Below are 21,764 nucleotides of genomic sequence, written 5' to 3'. Positions count from 1 at the left end.
GAATATAATTCCAGAGGCAGCCGCTCCCCTGTCTGTGACTGAGCCTGCGAGACAAGTCCTGACTTCCGGGTGTGCGCAGTGGGAAGGAGCTTGTGTATCTGCGTTCTTGGGCAGACTGTGCAGCTCTATTCCGCCATGGCCGGTAGCAGTGTGGCCCAGAAGACATGGGAGCTCTCCAATAACATGCAGGAGGTGCAGAGCATCGATGAGATCTATAAATACGATAAGAAGCAGCAGCAGGAGATCCTGGCGGCCAAGCCATGGACAAAAGAGTAAGATTGTGGGGCCTGGGTAGGGCAATTGGCATTTGAGAAGGTTGGGGTTGTGGGGGGAGGTGGACTGTGACAATCAGGGGGATGGGAGTTGTAGTACAACAACAACAACTGGTGGTCTGAGGGAAAAGATCCCAGCATTTGTCTCACTGGACTACAAATCCCAGGCGCTTTTGGCGGCCAAATGGTTCCAATGTTAGTTATAACTTTCCAACCAAAGCCCCAGGTTACATGTAGGGTTGCCACCTTTTCTGGGAAAAAATACCAACCTCCCTTTATGTTTATCTTTTTTCCCTATTAATAACATTGGGATCAAACATCATTTTTGCCGGCCAGGTGGCAACCCTAGTTACATGACCCAGCTCTGTGTGTGTGTGTGTGTATATATATATATATATATATATATATTACATATTTAAAACACTCCTATTAAAAAAGAATAAAACTTTTTAATGAAAAATACATTTTCCACTATTGAAACACTACTGACCCAGCATTAGTCAAAATAAGAATATTGCTGTGCAGTATTTTATTACCAAGTCCCCCCCCCCAATAAATGTAATTCAAACAGTTTTAGGGCTCCTACAGATGAGTGTTTTTACCTGCGTTCCGGTTTCATGCGCAGGAGTAGACGCACTGAATTCTTTTCAATGGGGCTGTACTCACACAGACGCATGTAAGAGCTGAACGCAGGTTGGGATGCAGCATGTTGCATTTTACCTGCGTTCGGCGCTTACATGCGTCTGTGTGAGTACAGCCACATTGAAAAGAATTCAGTGCGTCTACTCCTGCGCTCCCCTGTGGCTGAACGCAGGGGAGAGCAGGTAAAACTGCTCATCTGTAAGAGTCCTTAAGGCAATGACATTGGGTGCGACTTGTCGGCCGCAATATTTGTGACTATAAAAGTCCTGCAGCAGGTCGGGTACCCGCAAAAAAAGCGGGCACCCTGTGGAATGAGGGGAGGATTTTCAGGTGCGGTATGGTCGGGTTGCGGGTCTCATCTAAATTTCATATCTTTCATAATATTGTCCATATTTTACTCCTTTTAAAGTTTTACATAACTTGTTTCTGTCCCCGCCCACTTTTGATGACGTCACTTCCGGTTTGCAGCACCATCACTTCCTGTTTGATGGTGGCCGGTAGTTGCGGGTCCGGGTTGGGTAGCGGATCAAAGTGGGTAAATATGCGGGTTAGGGTCTTAGAAATTGGTTCCGCGCAGGACTTTACTATAAAAAGCCACTAAATACCCTGCAATTGACTACTGAGATTTGTCTCTGCTAAAACACTGAAATCGCGTAATTGCTCTAAAAGGCATATGTAGGCATATTTGAGTGATTGTGCAATATGGGTGTTTTAGCAGAAATGACTTTCTTATTGTCTATGGCATTTTCTAGCATTTTGGCGGGGGACAAGTAGCACTGTTTGTCAATGCCTTTAATGGTGAAAACACTTTGATTGAAAATGGTGAGATATGTTACTAACAAAGTAAACACTGGTTTAGAACTAACGTTTACATGAGCGATCCTCACCTACGCATTAAACAATTCTCTTGTTCTGCTTTACAGCCATCATTACTTCAAGTACTGCAAGGTGTCTGCCCTGGCCCTGCTGAAGATGGTGATGCACGCCCGATCAGGAGGGAATCTGGAGGTGATGGGCCTCATGCTTGGAAAAGTGGACGGGGAGACGATGATTATTATGGACAGTTTTGCTTTACCAGTTGAAGGAACTGAAACCAGAGTCAATGCTCAAGCTGCTGCTTATGAATACATGGCTGCGTATATTGAAAACGCAAAGCAGGTAAATTCACTGCATTCTGGCTTAAAGATCATATGATCAAAGGGTGGATGTACTTTACCGAAAAGGACCCTCTGAACTTATTTTTTATTTTTAACATTTATTGAACATTAATAATTATATAAGTATATTCTGAATACACAGTTGCATATTTCTTTGAAAAAGATAAGCTTGCCTGTTTGTAAACACAGCAGCTAGGATTAATTGTCTGTGTTTTGTAGCAGTCTAGCCATCTTTTGTGGGCAGATTAAAATTAGTGAGTTTGGGGATCAGAAATTTATAGACAGTTTGAGATAGGGATGCTGTATGCTTTGAAAACACCAGGCTTGGGCCTTTATTTTTTATTTACACAGAGGCCCAAACAGCCCCACACCAGACAGTTAGCCATCAGAAGGACTTAATTTTGGGGAATTTGTAAAAGGGGTTGTTCACCTTCAAAAACTTTTTTCGAATTCAGTTGGTTTCAGATACTTCACCAGAAATAAAGACTTTTTCCAATCACTTTCTATTTGTGGCCATTTCTCTAATATTGAAGTGTAAAGTTTCATTTTTCACCTTCTAAATGAGCTTGGGGGGGGGTCTCTGGGCTCAGATTACAGCAGGGAGGGGAGGAGTGAGGTGGAGAGTAGCAAACTGAGCATGCTCAAGCCCCAGCCCTGGAGGTTTAAGCTGAAAGAAGGAAGTCTGATACAGAAGCCCATGTGTACACAATAGAAGGAAAGAAATGCAATGTTTTTGTTTTGTTTTTTGACAAAGTACTCTGAGCAGCATTAATTTAAAGATTTACTGTTAAATTTATATAGGCCTTTCTGATAATGCTTACTTAGTTTTAACCTTTCCTTCTCCTAAAGGAGGAGAAAGCAAGGTCCAATTGATTGGAGGGGGGGCATTGTTAGGGCACCCCAAGGATTGTAATCACTTACCTGATATCCCAGGCCGGAATTCCTGTTAGCAAAAAATTACACCGGTCTTGGGTACATGCAAGCGGATGATCCTTTTCCTTCTTCTGACTTCATGCTGCTTGCACATGCACAGTAGAATGAAAAGCTAAACTTTAACAAACAATCCAGCAATTTCACTCGACTGCGCACGCCTCGGCTACAGGAGAAAGAAGGGAGGAAGGGGATTGCTCAGTCTCAAGTACTCCGGCCTGCAGTTCTCTGCTAACAGGAGCACCGGCCTGGAAAATGGATTTTAACAAGTCTACGCTGGAGTGTTCCATTTGAAGTGCCTTCCATTAATTTATTTATGGCTTATCCACCTCCTTATGCTATAGTCTCCCAGGCCTTCCATTATACTGGTAACAAGTAACATAGAAGTCCGCAGGTATAAAGATAACAATTGTTTAATACACATGCATGTATATGAAATGGAAATCAAATCAAAAATAAATACAATTTGCAAACTCTTCCTCTTTACGTCTTGTATAATGTCCATGCTGCACTTTTTTTAAAAAAATGAAAACTATGAATGAATTAAAATGCCATAAGAGCATAGCAGAACCTACTTTCTTTTCTCTTCGCAGGTTGGAAGACTTGAAAATGCAATTGGCTGGTACCACAGTCACCCTGGCTACGGCTGTTGGCTTTCCGGCATAGATGTCAGTACCCAGATGCTTAATCAGCAGTTTCAAGAACCCTTTGTTGCAGTTGTGGTGAGTATTCTATTACTTTGCCATCAGTGCAGATCTTTAATTTACAATTAATGTTACTCTTAATTTTTCTTTTCTTCAGATCGATCCAACAAGAACAATATCTGCTGGCAAAGTTAATCTTGGTGCTTTCAGAACATATCCAAAGGTAAACGTTTATTATATTTGTTTCGTATTACTTTCATCTGTTCTATAAATGTAACTGGAATCTGGTTTATAGGCTGTGCTGACATAACTATTCCATCTATTAGGCAATTACTCGACACCTTTGCCTGCCAAACATTACAAAATGCAGACACAATCATAATTCAGCCATTACTTGACTTGTACAAATTCTCTAATAATTATGGCTTAAGTCTATTTGCTTTTAGTATGAGACCGATAACACAAGAAAGGAACATATTCACTGTTACACTCCAGGCTAAACTCACTACTCATAAAACTTTATGGCAAATGCACATACTTCCTTGCTCTGGAGTTTTTGGTTTATATAGGGTTAAAATTTAATAAAAATCACTTTTGTTTGCCAGGAGCAGTAACTCATATCAACCAATCGGCACATATGGGGGAAAGACTCTATGATAAGACTTTTGGAAAGCAGTGCATGCTAGTTATTGGAAAGTAACGTCATGACACTGCCTTCTTTACTTGTGCCATGGTTTTGTCCTCACAGCAACCTCTGGTAATTCTGAGGTAGGGCTGCCATTGGGGGGTGAACTGTTGTACCGGGTCCATAAAGATATGTTGGTCCAATACACTTGTGTTTATGGAAGGGATCCAACATTTCTGATGGCGCCCTGTGGTGAGGGGCTACAAAACCTCCCAGTATAGAGGCTCTTATATCAAACATATATTTATATAACATTCAACTATAATTTTGAGATGGGGAAAAATAAAATCTAGCAACTCTGATTATAACTATTGCAATGCTGATGCATGATCTTCTTGTTGTAGGGCTATAAACCTCCAGATGAGGGTCCGTCAGAGTACCAGACAATTCCTTTGAACAAAATAGAAGATTTTGGGGTACATTGTAAGCAGTAAGTATTTTTATAATGGAAACCATATTGGATAATTAATGTTTATTAATGTAGTACGCTATATGTTTTCCAGTTTATCTACCCTTTATTTTTGTATTTTATCCAACTATTTCCTTTTCTTGTGCTTTTGTTTTCTCTTTTTTTACATTTTTTTTATTTATTTGATGTACCCCTTGAGACCTGTTCTGAAAAAGCATTGGAAAGTAAATCACATAACGGGACTGACATTCTTTGGAGTAAAATACAAGTGTAGATATTGTGTTTATCTACCATTTATTATTATTTTAATTTTCCACATATTTCCCTTCGTTTTTTTTTTTTTTTTTTTTTTTGATGTACCACTTGAGACCTGTGTTGGAAGGCGAATGACCTGTTTAAATCTACTGTAGGGTTATTTGTATACACTAAACTACATATTGATACACAACACACTTCTTGTGAATTCACACAGCATTTTTTTCATAATTTAAGGTATTATGCCTTGGAAGTTACGTACTTCAAATCATCTTTGGACCGGAAGCTTCTTGAGCTGTTGTGGAATAAATATTGGGTGAATACACTGAGTTCCTCAAGCCTTCTGACAGTAAGTACACCACCTGCCTAAGTGTTTAATGTATCCTGTCTATAAGTCTCCTGAAATCTTTTTTTTTTCTCATTCTTATCTATGGAGTCGTTTCTGTATATTCCCATTGGTAAAGGGTAAATCAGATTTGCTGAGCTACACCACAAATGGCTCACAGGCTCATTTTAGATTTACATGTCTTTACTGACCTGTGTGAAACCCTGCATGACTAATAAGTAGGGATGCACCGAATCCAGGATTCGGTTTGGAATTCGGCCTTTTTCAGTAGAATTCGGATTCGTCCGAATCCTTCTGCCCGGCCGTACCGAATCCTAATCTTCTTATGCAAATTAGGGGCAGGAAGGGATATCGCTTGACTTTATGTCACAAAACAAGGAAGTAAAAAATATTTTCCCCTTGCCATCCCTAATTTGCATTGGGTTCGGTATTCGACCAAATCTTTCACGAAGGATTCGGGGGTTCAGCCGAATCCAAAATTGCAGATTCGGTGCATCCCTACTAATAAGAGGTTATTCAGAGGTGATTTTTTTTGGTAGTGTGTATTCATGTATACAGACTCGAGAGAGCCCACCTTACTAGGCAGGAAGATATGCTGACATAATATTGACATTACAGGTTTTTACGGATTCTACAGTTTATACATCTTTGGTCCAGTTGAGCTTGTGGTATATCCCACCTGCTGCCAATAATTGCACTATGATTTGCAGCGTTGCAGATACGTTTTTAGCTGCACTGCTCCAGAATCTGCACAATTTAGTTTTCAGAGCCAGTAGTTCCATTAACAATAGGCTTAACATACCATAACCATACATTTTTGGAAAGAAGATATTTTTATGAAATCCAAAATAGTTAAATATGTCTTTCTACTCTAAACTGAATGCTTTTCTCAAGTTATCAGTTTTTTGAAAAATGACCTCAAAGCTTCCAGCTTACAGCATGTGGTCTCCCATAGATCATTAGATAACCAGGTAAAACATTGTAAATATGACATTACAGCATGATTAGTGGTCAAAATACCAGATCCAAGTCATGCTGCAAATACCTTTTTAGGTTAAAAAAAACCACAAACGACAAAATGGTAAAATTAATAAACTGCATTTATTCATTTCATGATTTTAAATGTGCACACTTGTAAAAGTTGTGTGACCGTGTGTATGTACGTGTACAAATGTGTGCAAAAAAAGCCCTACCACCCCAAAATGCATATTTTCAACTGATCTTTTTTAAAAGTTCTCTGGGATCAACTAAACCGTTTGGGCTGAATTATAAGGCGTTGGGAGTGAAAAGATATAGTTCAACAACACCTCAAGGCCTACAGGTTGATTAATATTCTACCAGTATTCTAACTAGAAGTGTAATCAAATCTCTGTTTCCTTTCTTGTTAAAAAAATAATATAAACTCGGGTGAAAGTGATTGCTTCACTTGATAACGAGAAAGCCTTCGATTCGGTGGAGTGGCCATATCTGTGGTCCACGATGAGAAGAGTGGGCATCCCAGCTGCTTACATTCGATGGGTTCAAGCTCTATATAATAACCCCGTAGCTAGAGTCAAAACAAACTTTACAATTTCAAAACCTTTTTCCATTCTGAGAGGTACTAGTCAAGGTTGTCCTCTTTCCCCTTTGCTTTTCTCCCTAGCCATGGAACCTATGGCCTGTCAAATTAGAAATAATCCAAGGGTGGTTGGACTTCAACTGGGTCGAGTTACTGAAACAGTGTCCATGTATGCGGCACCGTTATTATATTTAGCTAATCCCGGAAGGGCGGTTGGCGCTTCACTAGACGTTATTAACGGTCACACAGACTACTCTGGCCTGAGAATAAACTTGGCAAAATCCCTCCTTTTTGCCATTGACCCAAAACACCAAGACGTACCCGCTTTCCCTCATGGTCTATCTTGGGCAGACTCAAAAAAAAATAATATAAAAACAATATCTGCTCAGCTGCAAAAATGAGCCGACTTACTCAGAACTCCAAATTAAAAAATTTAATATATTTGAAGCAGCTGAGTTGAGTCCGTGTGCCTTTATCCCTATCATGGAGTTCTAACTAGAAGTGTAACGTGTGGAATTTCCTTCTGACAAGGCGTAGAAGCTTATAGTCTAGTCATATTTGAATTGTTTATTTGTTTCTTTATGATCTAATTGCTCCCATTTCATTCCCAGAATGCAGAGTACACAACTGGACAAGTATTTGATTTATCAGAGAAATTAGAGCAGTCTGAAGCCCAACTCGGCCGAGGGAGTTTCATGCTCGGGTTAGAGTCTCACGACCGAAAATCTGAGGATAAACTGGCAAAGGCAACAAGGGACAGGTAATGCATTGATTCTATGTTTTATTTGTATTTTTTGCCTATTTTTTTCTATATGAATATATTTTGCAAAAATGTCAGCGCTAAGAAAGATTTTATTGGTAAAATTTAAACATTAAACACACTGCTATTATTCTGAACACAACTGTACCTGCCATCTGGTGGAAGGCACCATACACCGGTAGATTAAAAAGTTACTGATAAACTTCGACAAAACGTGGCTGCTCCACATTAAAAGAACATTTTTGCATAGTAAAAGAAAATGTAATTCCAAGCAACAAAAAGTGTGTTAAATACAAACATTTTGAGTGGTTATATGTAAATGAAATTGATATTGAAAGCAATCCCAGAGAGAGGAAAGCGATGAATAAATGTTGATTTTAGCAACAAAGAGATTTACAGATAACGTTCTCACCACTGGACATTTTAAATCAATGTATATGTTGAAATGTTTAGAATTTTTTTCATTATTCAAAAAACCAACAAAACCGGTTAAACGAAAATGCGGCATTTTAAAAGTTGCTGCATTGTGGGAAATAAACAGAAATGTATTTTGTTCTCTCCACTTGTGGTCATAAATAACCCCTCGCTATTGGTCAGATCCTGGATCTTTTAAGCCACTCCTCCTTCCTGTTTAAATGTTTTTGTTTTTTTTTAAAGATTTGTTTTACCTTCCTTTTCTCTGTGTGTTGTTTTTCAGCTGCAAAACCACGATTGAAGCCATCCACGGACTGATGTCACAAGTGATTAAAGATAAATTGTTTAACCAGATCAATACTTTCTAGTGTTTAACTCTTTCAAGACTGGCTGTCTGTCTTGTTCAGATAAGTTGCTTCTTTTATGCAGAGGCCAGAGATTTTCATCTGGGTAGCACTTTTTTTGTTTTGTTTAAAGTATGGAAAGAAAAAGTCATGTGATGTAACATTCTAGAAATATTCCAGCATTTATTGGATTGGAGCTTTCTTAGTGAATAAAATATTATAAACGGTCTTTATATGTTTGGTTTTCATTCTTTTTTTCTTCTGTTGCACTTTGTTTGAGAAATGTTCCGTGACTGAAAGTAAGGTTTACCCCGTGAACTATTCACAGATCTCTTTAACCTAGAAAGACAGTGGAGTTAATTCTGAATATATCATCTACAGTCTTGTCATTTCCCTATGGGACCAAACTGTAAATTATATCTTTATAAACGGCGCATTCTTATATCAGAAGCGCCGTTTAGAAGACAGAGACATTTCCCACTGCTCTTGCTCTGCAGCTCTCCTTTCCGCTTTTTCTCTCCCTCCAGTTCTGACTGACAGTCTCACCTCTTAGAGCACAGAGCCCTCCTGCTCCCGCGCTCACGCCCTCTCAGCTCCGCATTAACTTCCAGCGCAGGTTGTTTTCCCTGTCCCTGACTGTTCGCTGTAGTTTTTCCCTCACGTCTTCCGTTTGCTTAGTACGGTCTCTCTCCAGTCTTGATCCCCCACCCTCCCAGGCATCCAGCTTCTCTAGTTTCACTCCATACTGATATAGCATAAAAAAGCAAGTGTAGCCCAGTCTCCACACAAGTAGGGTTGCCACTTTGCCAGTAAAAATGATGGTTAATCCCAATGTTATTAATAAGAAAAAAGATAAATATATAGGAAGGCCGGTATTTTTTCCAGAAAAGATGGCAACCCTACACACAAGATGCCCGGCTCCCCACACGTGTATTTGTTATTGGGGGTGGGGTCTGGAGCTGCTGCTGCCACAGACAGATATCGCAGTTAGAGGAGGGGTGGGTGTTCCGAAGGTCTGGCGTGATGTCATCCCCTCCATGGTGGTCTCCCTCCACGCTTGCACCATCCCTCTCTGTGTCCCTCCCCCTTCCTTCAACTCCATCCCCACCCACTTTCAATGCCTCAGTCTCGATCTCTGTGCTTCTCTGCCTTTCCCCCTTTAACAATCACCTTAACCTGCAACTCCTCAACCATGCTAAGGAAGAAGGCAGTGGGCCAAATAAAGCTAAGAAATTTAAATAAAGGTACTTAGCCCCAAAAAGGAACTACAGGGAAACATAAGGAAAAAGCTGAAATCATCAAAGAAGGGGGTGGGCAAAAGCATAACCACTATATATCCAAGAGCACTTGGACGATTCATTTGATTCAGTATTGTTGCCAATCATCCATCTCGCCTGAATGAAAAATAAAGGAAGCTTCTGAAGACATTGTTGTAATACAGAAAGTTAGGTTGAAAAAAAACACACGTCCATCAAGTTCAACATTTTAAGGCCTATATAATCTCTCTCACTGCTAGTTGATCTAAAGAATGGCAAAGAAAAAACATTCTGGAGCCTCTCCAATTGGGGGGGGGGAATTCCTTCCGGATTCCAAAATGGCAATCGGAACAGTCCCTGGATCAACTTGTACTATGAGCTATTTCCCATAACCCTGTATTCCCTCACTTGCTAAAAAGCCAACCTTTTCTTAAAGCTATTTCTGGACCCTCTCTAATTCAATAATATCCCTGAGACCAAAACTGTATGATGCTGCTGACTGGCATTGCTTGCTACAGCCAAGTTTATCATCTACAAGGTCTCCACTCCAAGGTCCTTTTATAGATTTGCCTAGTGCAGTCCCATTAAGGGTATAAGTGGATATTTTTACATCCCAGGTGCATGACTTTATATTTATCAACATTGAATCTCATTTGCCACTTAGCTGCCCAGATTGCCAGTTTGTCAAGATCATGTTGCGAAGATGCCACATCCTGGATGGAATTAATTGGGCTGGATAATTTTGTGTCCTCTGCAAACACTACAATACCTCCCCTAAGTCATTGATGAACAAGTTAAATTAAATACCATTTGGTTTCAGTAAATATACCCATTTTTGTGAAAATCAGAGGTCAAATTTGCAGAAATCTGTACCTATCTGATATTAAGGCACTTTATTACCAAAAGCTTTTCTGGAAAATAATCTTACAAGAACTTTCTTTAGTTGAAAGAAGAAAATAATTAACAAAAAAATGCTCAGGACTTGTTTATTGAAACGAGTTAGATATGAATCAATTAGCTGAGAAATGTAACTCTATTATTGTTATGTTCTCTCTGGGGGTTGGGTCCCAAGTCACTTCACCTTTCACTCTGGTTTCAAAATAAATCAATGTGATGTTTTAACATTCACAAGTTTTAGTAATGAAACTGACACCTCCACTTACAATTGTGCTGTTCTAAATGGGCTTCACCCGTGTTTTCTGTCCTACCTGCTGTAGGCAATTGGTCTTTCTCCAAACAGAGTACTCCAGTTTCTAGGATTTGTAGTTGACTCAGTGCAGATGAAAGTCTTCTTACCCCAGGACAAGATTGTCAGTCTGGTGGAGGAAGTTCATGAATTCGGAATCCTGTCTCATCAGTCAGAGACTAAGGGGCAAATTCACTAAGACCCGAAGTGGCTCCAGCGACAGCTTCGCCGCACTTTGCCTCACTTCGCCAGGCGTAGTTTCGCCAGCGCTACGTGAGTGGTAGCAAAGTTGCACCAGCATTAATTCGTCAAGCAAAGCGAAGTTACGCTAGCGTTGCCTAATTTGCATACGGCGCCAAGTTAAAGTACAATGGACGTATACAGTATGTAGCAGCAAATACATTACACTACACAAGCCTGGGAAAGCTTCATAAAATAAAATAAAGTTGTTATTTTGCCCTATACATGTGCCCACTGTATAGTTTAGGTGCCATATGTTAGGAAATGTAGAATCAGGAATTGTTTCTTTCATATTTTCAGGAACCACAAGAGAATTTTACACGTCTACAACTTTTGGATGTGGGAAGAGTTCTAAAAATTGACATTACTCGCACTGAGGAATTCAGGAAACAGAAGAGCAACTTAATTTCCTTTGCAGGGAAAAATAAAGGTCTCAAAGCTTCCAAATCTTCGTTGGCAAGATGGATTAAGGATACTATTCACAAACATCTATAAAAGGAGACCTTATTCCTCCTCTGGGGATCAAAGCGCATTCGACAAGTAAATTGTCTACATCATAAGCTGAGGCAGCTGTTTCCATGGATCATAAATGTAGAAAGGCTACATGGAGTAATCCAAACACCTTTATTCAGCACTATAGAGTGGACTTTCTAGCCTCTCAGGAAGCTTCCTTTGGTAGTAAGGTGCTCCAGAAGGCGGTGTGACCGGATACCCGCCCTATATTACTCGCTAAGTCTCATGGTGCTGCCGTATGGTATGTAAGGGAACGAGTTCATTTATAGTTACTGTAATTTACTTTTCCCTTAGTCCCTTCGGCAGCAATACTCCCTCCCTATTAAAATTTGAAGCATGGATTTGTGTGGTTACTAGTGTGCATAGCAAGTTACTCCTACTTATAGCTGGGGTTTGAGGCTGTTAACATTTTAACTCCACTTGTCCTACACGGCAGGAAGGCCAAAATAGATCTCATGGTGCGGCCGAAGGGACTAAGAGAAAAGTAAATTACGGTAATATAAATTTACTCATTATGCATTATATATTGGTGGGGCTGAAAAAAAAATGATGTATAGTGAGAATACACAGATATGGAAACTGTTATACAGAATGCTCGGGACCTGGGGTTTTCCGTTGTCTCTGGGTATAGTCTCTGGGCTATAGGTTGCAGTAATGTCCAATTAGGACTCTCTACAATACTATAGAATACAATCTCTCATATAAAACAGGAAATTTGTTGCAATGAAATAGCTTATGTGTAGTTACTGGTTGAACATATACAAACTTGTTTTAATGTTAAAGGAAAACTATACCCTCAAAACAATGTAGGTCTCTATAACAAAAGATATTCCATAAAATAGCTCATATGTAAAACCCTGTTTCGTCTAAATAGACCATTTTCATAATAATCTACTTTTTTAATAGTATGTGCCATTGGGTAATCATAAATAGAAAATTGCCATTTTAAAAAATAAGGGCCGCCCCCTGGGATCATATGATTCACAGTGCACACAAACATACCAACAAACCATACTTTTTAGGTCACATGAGCCAATTAAAAGACAGAGCTGTGTCTTTTGCTTCCTGTTACAGTTAGAGCTGTAGTATTTCTGGTCAGGTGATCTCTGAGGCAGCACACAGACCATCATGAAATTGGGGTTCAAGGCAAGAGATGTAAAAGGGCAAGATTTATTTAAGCATATATTCCCGTTTGGTTTGGTAAGATTCTTTAATATGTCACTTTATATGATATAAACTGTTACTTTAGTATTCATTTGGGGGGTATAGTTTTCCTTGAATGGTATTACTGATCCTTTAATATAGTCAAAGTGTACACACGTTGCGTATTTACAGTTTCTGAGAATTCTACAGCTCTTGTTAAATACTATTCAGTTGGTGGCAAAAGTGACTGTGGCATTTATCATTAAATAAATAATTATATATTTGTATTCCAATAGATATCCCTTTCTGTGTTGAACATCAGCAAAAACAATATAGACGAGCTAAAGGACTTCGCTGTTTTAGAGAATTTAACACAGTTTGTGGCTGCTGATAACCAGCTTAAAGAAATGAAGGTAAATGACTGTTCCCCTTTCTCTTACTCTCTTTTATATCTTCCTGTTTGTGAACAGGGTTTCTTCTCTGGAAGTCAAAGCATTAGCCAATGCAATCAATTTAAAATTACAAAGGCAAAGGGCACAGGAAAATGAAGTTTCACTACTGCTCAAGGCACCAGATGGTAGGGAAAGTCCAAAAAAAATGAAATTTTTGAGCCATTTTTTCACTTTTTACACATAAAGCACTGCATCACATGCCAATGTGTTTATTAACTTTTTATACTGTTTAAATAGAAATACTGGTAGCTTTTTAATTTGCAAATATTATGAATGGCAGCTTTCTCTCCCCAGTCTCAGTAAATATAAAGTGGGGAAGGTCACTGTGGCATCAATTTTGTTAAAGGGGAACTAAGCTCTAAAAATAAATATGATTAAAAATGCCAGGTTTTACATACTGAACTTGTTCCACCAGCCTAAAGTGTCAGCTTGTCAATATAACAATGATCCAGGACTTCAAACTTGTCACAGGGGGTCACCATCTTGGAAAGTGTCTGTGACACTCACATGCTCAGTGGGCTCTGAGCAGCTGTTGAGAAGCTAAGCTTAGGGGTCGTCACATATTATCAGGCAAAAAATGAGATTGGTCTGTAATATAAGCTCATGATACAGGGCTGATTATTAAATTCTGATGCTAATTGCACTGGTTTCTGTGCTGCTATGTCGTAATTATCTGTATTAATTACTAATCAGCCTTATATTGTGACATTTCTATTCTATATGTACTGTATATTGCGAGTGGGTCCCTAAGCTCAGTAAGTGACAGCAGCACAGAGCATGTGCAGTGAATCAGCAGAAAAGAAGATGGGGAGCTACTGGGGCATCTTTGGAGACACAGATCTTTACTGCTGAAGGGCTGTGGTTGCCTTTTGCTGGTACAGAAGCACAAAACATAATGTACAACATTTCTAGCTACTTCTTTAGTTCTACTTTAAAGAGATACTGACACCTGAAATTAAACTTTTTTTTACATCTATTATAATATTGGCTTTGCAAGCTACTTCTAACTTTGCCATAAAGTATTTGCATGATGCTTTTACATTACCTGTCTGATGCCCCATGTGTCTGTATGAGGGGGCTGCCATATTTGTGCAGCAGGAGTCCGTTAGCATTAGAAACTGTAACTAACAGGCTGAGATGGGACAGTCAGGTCGGCAAAGTCAGAGTGTCAGAGTGTCAGAGAGTCAGGCTTAGGAACTTCAACTAAAAATGATATACAAAAACAAACCTCTCAAGCAAAAAATGATCAACATGACCTATAGGTAACATTTAATGTACATTCATATGCTAAAATTCATTTTTTAGTGTCAGTATCACTTTAAGGAATTATACAGGTCAGGCTTAGCATTCCCAAATCATCCTGTCCATTTTAGATATAAAAAATAAAATAAATCAGATATGGAATGTTCCAAATGTTAACACTCCCTGCCACATAATGAACATTTCATGCATTGCACATTTTCACAAGTTCCAGTGATGAAAAGAAACACAGCTGTTTCTATGACTATCCAGTAATTTGTACTGTAGCTGTTTATTCCTTCAAACATGTAATATTTACATCTCATTTTAATACAATCCTGTAGCAACACATTTCTACTAAATAGTAATACAAGAACTTGGAGTTTTTCCTCTTAACTTTGGAGTCCTTGGCCTATTTCCATGATTTGACTGATATAGTTAAAATATTCCCATGGCCATTTCTTTATTCAACGTGCCATTAATGGATGCAACTTCGATTATTAGAAAAACAGAACCAAAAAAGATGGATGCATTTTGTTCATGACCTAGTCAAGGCCCAGGACAGCGATATGGATTTTGTCTTTTCCCACAGAGATTATGACAGATAGTCAAGCGAGTGACAAATGACTCAAGTCGAAGTGAAGTACTCGGGGAAGTCATTCCCAATAATAATGATGCCGCACAGTTCAAATACAGGTTCATAAATGAGCAGCATTAATGGTATAGAAGGCTAATGCCAGTGGTGTATCCCTTGTGTGTTCATTTTGATTTGTTTTCAGGACAAATCAGTAACCTCTAAGTGATAGCCTGACGTGATCATTTATCAAATAGAGACACCTCCTCAAAAAACTGCTCCTTTCAGCAAGTGCTATTGGAAATCTGGAAATGAACGTACTTTATTAGAGACAGGAAGGCAATAAACAAATAGAGCGTATCCAAAGAGGTAATCATATCTCACCACAGAATTAGTGTATTCTAACATAAACATACAATAGCACCAGAATGTTCTGGGTCATTTATCAACTGAGTAGCAGTTGGCAAAAAAAAAAATGCTTGAAAGTAGCAATATATTAATCAAAGGCCGCTGCTATAAATTGTGCATTTCATTGTAATGTATCATTTTCTGCTTTCCTTGATGATCATTATAAATCTAAATCTCATAATAATAAACACAAATTTTCCAGCACATAAATTGTCTGAATCCATTCTTCCGGCATGCGATTTGCTGTGGTGTGTAAGGATTCAGATGGCTGATAGATGAGCAGTGCTGAGCACTAGCAGCTGAACGCATTTTGATCAGCATAGAAATCTTTAAAGGAGAAGGAAAGGTTAAAATTAAGTAAGCTTTATCAGAAAGGTCTATATAAATACACCAGTAAACCCTCAAAGTAATGCTGCTCTGAGTCCTGTGTCAAAAGAAACACAGCATTTCTTTCCTTTTATTGTGTACTCATGGGCTTCTGTATCAGACTTCCTGTTTTCAGCTTAAACCTCCAGGACATGCTCAGTTTGCTCCCCTCCCTTCCCTGCTGTAATCTGAGCCAAGAGCAATGGGTGAGCAGGGATAGACTCAGGCAGGAAGTGATGTCACAGCAAGCTAATATGGCAGCTGCTATCCTAAACAAACAGAGAAAGCTTCTAGAGCTGTTTACTCAGCTGTTTTCTCAGGTATGGTAAATCATTCTAAAGAATAAAAATGGTATTCTATCTTACACTGATGTGGCTAATCTATTGGCAATAAACTGCCTTGGTAGCTTTCTGAATTTCTGAAATTCAATACAGAACATTTTCATATATGGGGAATTTATAGAACTGCTTGGAATCAATATGTGTCATAGTTCTAAACAGGGCTGGACTGGGATTCAAAATAGGCCCTGGCATTCCTACTACACAGAGGCCCAAACAGCCCCCACCAGCCCACTTAATAGTTGCTTTCTATGGCACCTTACAGCAACCCCTCTGGCATATGCCAGAGCCCACAGATTGCCAGTCTGGGCCTGGTTTTAAATTGCCAGATGGAGGTCACCCAAAATTTGCTTGTTGTCTGTGGAGTCATGAGATGTTTGGATGTTCACCCTGTTAACTTGATCTATTTCACTTTACTGGGATTAAAACTCCAGGCAGCACAATAGCAACCAGATTAAAAACGCCTGCTGGGGTGCCAGAAATGACCTAACTGTCTGCTAATCTTTCCATCTGAAGCTTCACTTCCAAGGGGTATATTTATCAAAGAGTGAAGTTAATAGTGAAGTTCCGCCACTAGAGTGAAATTCCGTAGCTCTCAATTCATTTCTATGGGATTTTTATAGGCGTATTTATCAAAGGATTAACTTTCACTTTCACCCATTGATAAATACGCCTTCCAAAATCCCATAGAAATGAATTGAGAGCTGCGGAATTTCACTCTAGTGGCGGAACTTCACTCTTTGATAAATTTACCCATAAGCCTTCAGACACAATGCGCTTTCTCTGCTGACATAAACACGTTTTCTGGCCAAAATCCACTTTGTGTGTGCATTAACAGGTGGATTAACAGTTCTCTCCGTTTGTGAACAAATGGGTTGGAGGGGCCTAAACTGAAATTGTATCGATCAGTGTGGAAACAATGGGCTGTAAACATGGAAGTTTTTTGGCTTGGGACAAAACAAAAAAAAAACTACTAGCAGCCACAACCCCATCACCATCTATAGTTTGGAACACTGACAGCTTCCCCCCCCCCCCAATTAAACGGATCTTAGAAAGTATCAGTGTTGTATCATGTCAGCCATAGATTGGCTAACACAGTAGTTAATAAAATGTGGGCTTTTAAAATGCAAGTTAAAGAAATTCACAATTCTGTACTTCATGAGCAATGTTAAATACTGAATTTTTAAAATGATGCTGGGTTAACATTATTCTGGGTTAACTATGACTATGGAAATAAAATAAGACCTGGTATACATAATAGACTCTAACATTACCTTTGAAGGTCTAATTGCTAGAAGCAAAATATATTTCATTTAAGTCCAAACTGCCAACCAACAGTGGCAGTTATGGAAATCTAAATACTTTTAACCAGCATTGATGCTAGACTCATTTAATACAAGGAGAGACTACCTATCTACCTACCTACTTACCCTACTTTCTTTTCTCTTATAATTAAGGTATAATGATTTTTCCTTTTTTCTTTTTCTTGTAAACTGTAAAAACAAATAAAGATGAAAAGTTAAACTCCAAAAAAAAAAAAACAGTATTCTGGGTTAACGGGTGCACTATGGGCTGGGCAGAATCATTCTCCTTCCCTTCAGACCAAGGGACAAATTCACTAAAGCGTGAAGCGGCTAACGCTAGGGCAAATTGGCCAGCAGGATGTAATTTCGTTACTTTGCCGATTTACTAACGGGCGCTGGCGTAAATTCGCTAGCGTAGTGGACCTACTCTAGCGCTACTTTGAACCCTTACGCAAGGCAACGTTGCGCTATGGCGAAGGGAATGTAACTACGCTAATTCACTAACTTGCGCATTTTACTGAACGTTACCTCTTGCGCCAGACTTGCGTTTGCCACCTCAGACCAGGCAAAGTGCAATAGAGTAGATAGGACTTGCTTCAAAAAAAGTTGAAATTTTTTCTTAGTCCCAAAAACCGCTGGCTTCTTTTTCTTTCTTAAGGGTGATAGGCTGAAAAAGACAGTACATTTTTGTTGGGGATACCCTCCTTCCCCCCTACATTTCCTAACATATGGCACCTAAACTATACAGTGGGCTCATGTGTAGGGCAATATAACAACTCTATTTTATTTTATGAAGCTTTCCCAGGCTTGTGTAGTGTAATGTATTTGCTGCTACATATACGTCCATTGTACTTTAACTTGGTGCGTGTGCAAATTAGGCATCGCTAGCGTAACTTCACTTTGCTTGACGAATTAACGCTGTCGCGACTTCGCTACCGTTTACCTCCCTGAGCGCAACTTTGCATTTTAGTGAATTTGCGTAACGCTGGCGAAACTACGCCTGGTGAAGCTGCCGCTAGCGCAACTTTATATAAAGTTTGTAAATAACATTAAGAAAATTTGTGTCTGTTTGCAGGATCTGGAATTTGTTCTGAGCAAATGGACAAAGCTTGGGAGAATGGATCTCAGTGAGAATTCAGTTTGCTTGAAACCAAAATATAAAGAAAAGGTTATAATCATCTCAAAAACATTAGGTAAATGTCAGTTTCTACCTATTCTTTTTGATTTAGATATATGCATTTTTATATTCATACAATTTTACTCTTCTACTGGATTCATAAAAACTTGTGCTACATGTGGTGCGTTTTCTATGTTCTTCTGTGAATTGTCCCTGAGAAAAGTGTATGATCATAACTTATCACCTAACACTCAAAGTTAGAACACTGTACATGAGAATGTAACTTTTCTTTCTGAAACTAGTTTGTCATTAAATCTGTATACATTAATAATTCATCGATTCTCCTGATTAGAAATTTTTGTTCTTACTTAACTGGAAGGCATCAAGAATTAGGAAGAAGAAAACAATTTGGAAAACATGACTGGACTAATACTCTCTTGCCACAACTATGTGAGACATTTCTACACATGCTAACAAAGAGTTCACTGGGCAACACTATGATTAACTGCATATAAAGTTCTGATAGAATGTAAAAGGACATTGCAGAGTACAGGTTCAGCTCTACAAAAACCTTGAACAAATACTTATTTTTTCAATAAATCTTGATTTTTTTCACAAGTTTTCTTGTTGAGTGTGGTACTATGTCATTAAATATATAGTGTATATACTGTATATATACAGTATATATTAAACTTTTATAATTACATATTCTTTCAAAGCTTTGCTTTTACATCACGTACTGGAAATATGATAATTTTATTCTTTTCTTCATATATATCACAGATGAATCTGACAATTATCGGTCGCTTTACAATCAGAATTTCAGGCATCAGCTTATAGAACAACCAAAATATATTGTCATGGCTCAAACACAAAGCTCTAATACACATGGACAGTTACAGAGGTCAGTTGGGAAGAGAAATATTAGCATTTCTGAGGATATCAGGTAAGTGGTGCCCTATTCTGTACCCGCTGCAGTCCGTTTTGCAGTCTCTGAAATGGCTCATTATTGGCCCCTGCATTTGACCAAGTGCCCTAGGACTGTTTGGTTTACTTTGTTAGGCCAGGGACTACATGTCAGTGCCATAAGATATTTGTGCTTGTTGCCACTGGCTGCTGTACATCAGCTAAACACAAACATTAGAATGCAGTGATATTAAACAGATACTGACAGTTTAAAAAATCAATGCTAAAAGTATGGGTATGCAGCATGACTGAGCTGAAGATATGCTTGAAAAAGGACCTTGTGTGTCCGAAACGTCGTTATGCTGTACCTGGAATAAAGGCAGTTTTAACACATATTTGGAGTGCTGCAATTCTTATACATTCGCAATTGAAGGTATGTGGAGGTGAACACATTATATTGAGGGCACCCTATGAGGAAAAACTTTTGAATGTGCCAAGTGTGCTGGATAATTGATGTGATTGTACTGGAGGACAACCAGCCAATGGTAGGCCAGGGTACCCCACATCTGGGAAAAATGTAATAAATCTTTGGAAGGTAAGAATTATTTTATGAATTAAAACAGCTCAAGTTTATTAAGAAGCATTCTGTCTCAGTGTCACAGATCCTATCTAAAACCCATTGTAAGCATCAGTCCTGCCCTGCTTTATGGCTGAGATTCTACCTAAGGGAATGTCAAGAGCACAGCTGTCTAATAGCCGATGTTTCTGGGACAATTCAGCTTTAGTAGACTCATTGTTATACTCTACTTTTTGTTAAAATAAGAATTTTTGAAATAGAAATTTTTAAAGAAAACTCTATTTCAATTATGCTATCGTATACGTTTCTAGCAGATCACCAGATCCATCCTAGTAACCCTCTGAATCAAAACATCCTGTGATCCAGTACATTATTAGAAATCACATTGAAAGGTGCAAAACCAGATGCAAAACACTATTTTCTGCACCCTGCTCCATAGTAAGTGCCCAGATAGTCACATATTTGGGATGCTGTACTTCTGGGCTGGTGCAGCAAAAAGTACAGCACTTCTAATTTTTTGTCAGGGATCAGTTCCATTTTAATTTTCTTTATTTAATATCTCTAGTTATATATTATGAACAGAACTTTATCTATTAAAATAAATACAGAAAAGTTCCATAATTCTCGCTTTTTCAGGGAGAAAAAAAATTAAACAGAAGGAATTCCTTGAAAAATACAGCAATGCTGGTTGTCCTCTTCATGTATAAAAAGATTGCCCCGGCACTCAACTGACAACTGGGGCAGATTTACTAAACTCGAGTGAATGGTTCGAATGTCAAAAAGTTCGAATTTCAAAGTAAATTTTTGGGTACTTCGACCATCGAATAGGCTATATTCGACCATTCGACTTCGATTCGAACAATTCGAAGTAAAAAACGTTCGACTATTCGATAATCGAAGTGCTGTCTCCTTAAAAAAAACTTTGACTTCATACTTCACCAAATTAAAGCTACCGAAGTGCAATGTTAGCCTATGGGGACCTTCCACAGCACTTTTTTTTTCAGTTTTTTTTGGTCGAATAGAAATCCTTCGATCGATCGCGAAAAATCGTTTGAATTGTTCGATTCGAACGATTTAATTGTTCGTTCGATCGATCAAATACGCTAAAAATCCTTAGAATACGATATTCGAAATTGAAGGATTTCAATTCGTATGTCGAATTTCAAAGTTCGACCCTTAGTAAATCTGCCCCCTAAACTTAAAATTAACAGATTTATTAAAATGTAAAGATGTCAGTGATTGACATCATGCTTCAACTCCCAATCTATAGGGAGGGAAAGAGTTGGAAAATTCTGTAGTTCCAGCACAGAAAACATTCTGTGATTGCTTAGTATGAAATACCTGATATTTCTTTCTGATTACTGCTTGATAAAAATATTTTTAGATCATGGGGCAGGGTTGGCTCTTTTGGTGCATTGCAGCTAGCCCAGGTTAAGTGCTGGCTACATCAGATCCATGTTCAGGTATCATTGATAACAGTGTAACCAAGAAACCTTTTGGGGCCCCAGAACTTCCTGCAGCAGCAGCACTGACAGGGAACCCACACATTTTACAGATAGGACCAGAGCAAACAAAAATCCTTTCACCCATTGTCTTCCCCTAAATCAGCCCTTTTTTTCCTCCAGATCGTGAAAAATTTAGCTCTTTTGCACTTCATTTTTTGTGTGAACGGGGTGTGAAGGCAAGGGGACCCGGCACAAATAGAAACTGTAAAAGTAGAAGCAATGTG

At 38.8% G+C, this 21,764-nt stretch overlaps 1 protein-coding gene and 1 pseudogene across 1 annotated transcript; both read left to right on the top strand.

Annotated features, from left to right (window-relative positions):
- The first annotated feature begins 118 nt into the window (after nucleotides 1-118).
- Nucleotides 119-8,649, top strand: cops5.S (COP9 signalosome subunit 5 S homeolog). The gene is given in 8 exon segments (NM_001092822.1): nucleotides 119-272; nucleotides 1,838-2,072; nucleotides 3,595-3,723; nucleotides 3,803-3,868; nucleotides 4,675-4,760; nucleotides 5,232-5,343; nucleotides 7,510-7,658; nucleotides 8,356-8,649. Coding segments are annotated over 8 exon segments (999 nt in total). The 5' UTR covers nucleotides 119-135; the 3' UTR covers nucleotides 8,441-8,649.
- A 2,303-nt stretch (nucleotides 8,650-10,952) lies between these two features.
- On the top strand, nucleotides 10,953-19,546 carry LOC108719736 (annotated as a pseudogene).
- Nucleotides 19,547-21,764: the final 2,218 nt, after the last annotated feature.

This window comes from Xenopus laevis, chromosome 6S (assembly GCF_017654675.1).
Source record: "Xenopus laevis strain J_2021 chromosome 6S, Xenopus_laevis_v10.1, whole genome shotgun sequence".
NCBI classification, from domain to species: Eukaryota; Metazoa; Chordata; class Amphibia; order Anura; family Pipidae; genus Xenopus; species Xenopus laevis.
The sequence above is the reverse complement of the archived record's forward strand: the minus strand, read 5'-3'. Positions and strand labels throughout refer to the sequence as shown.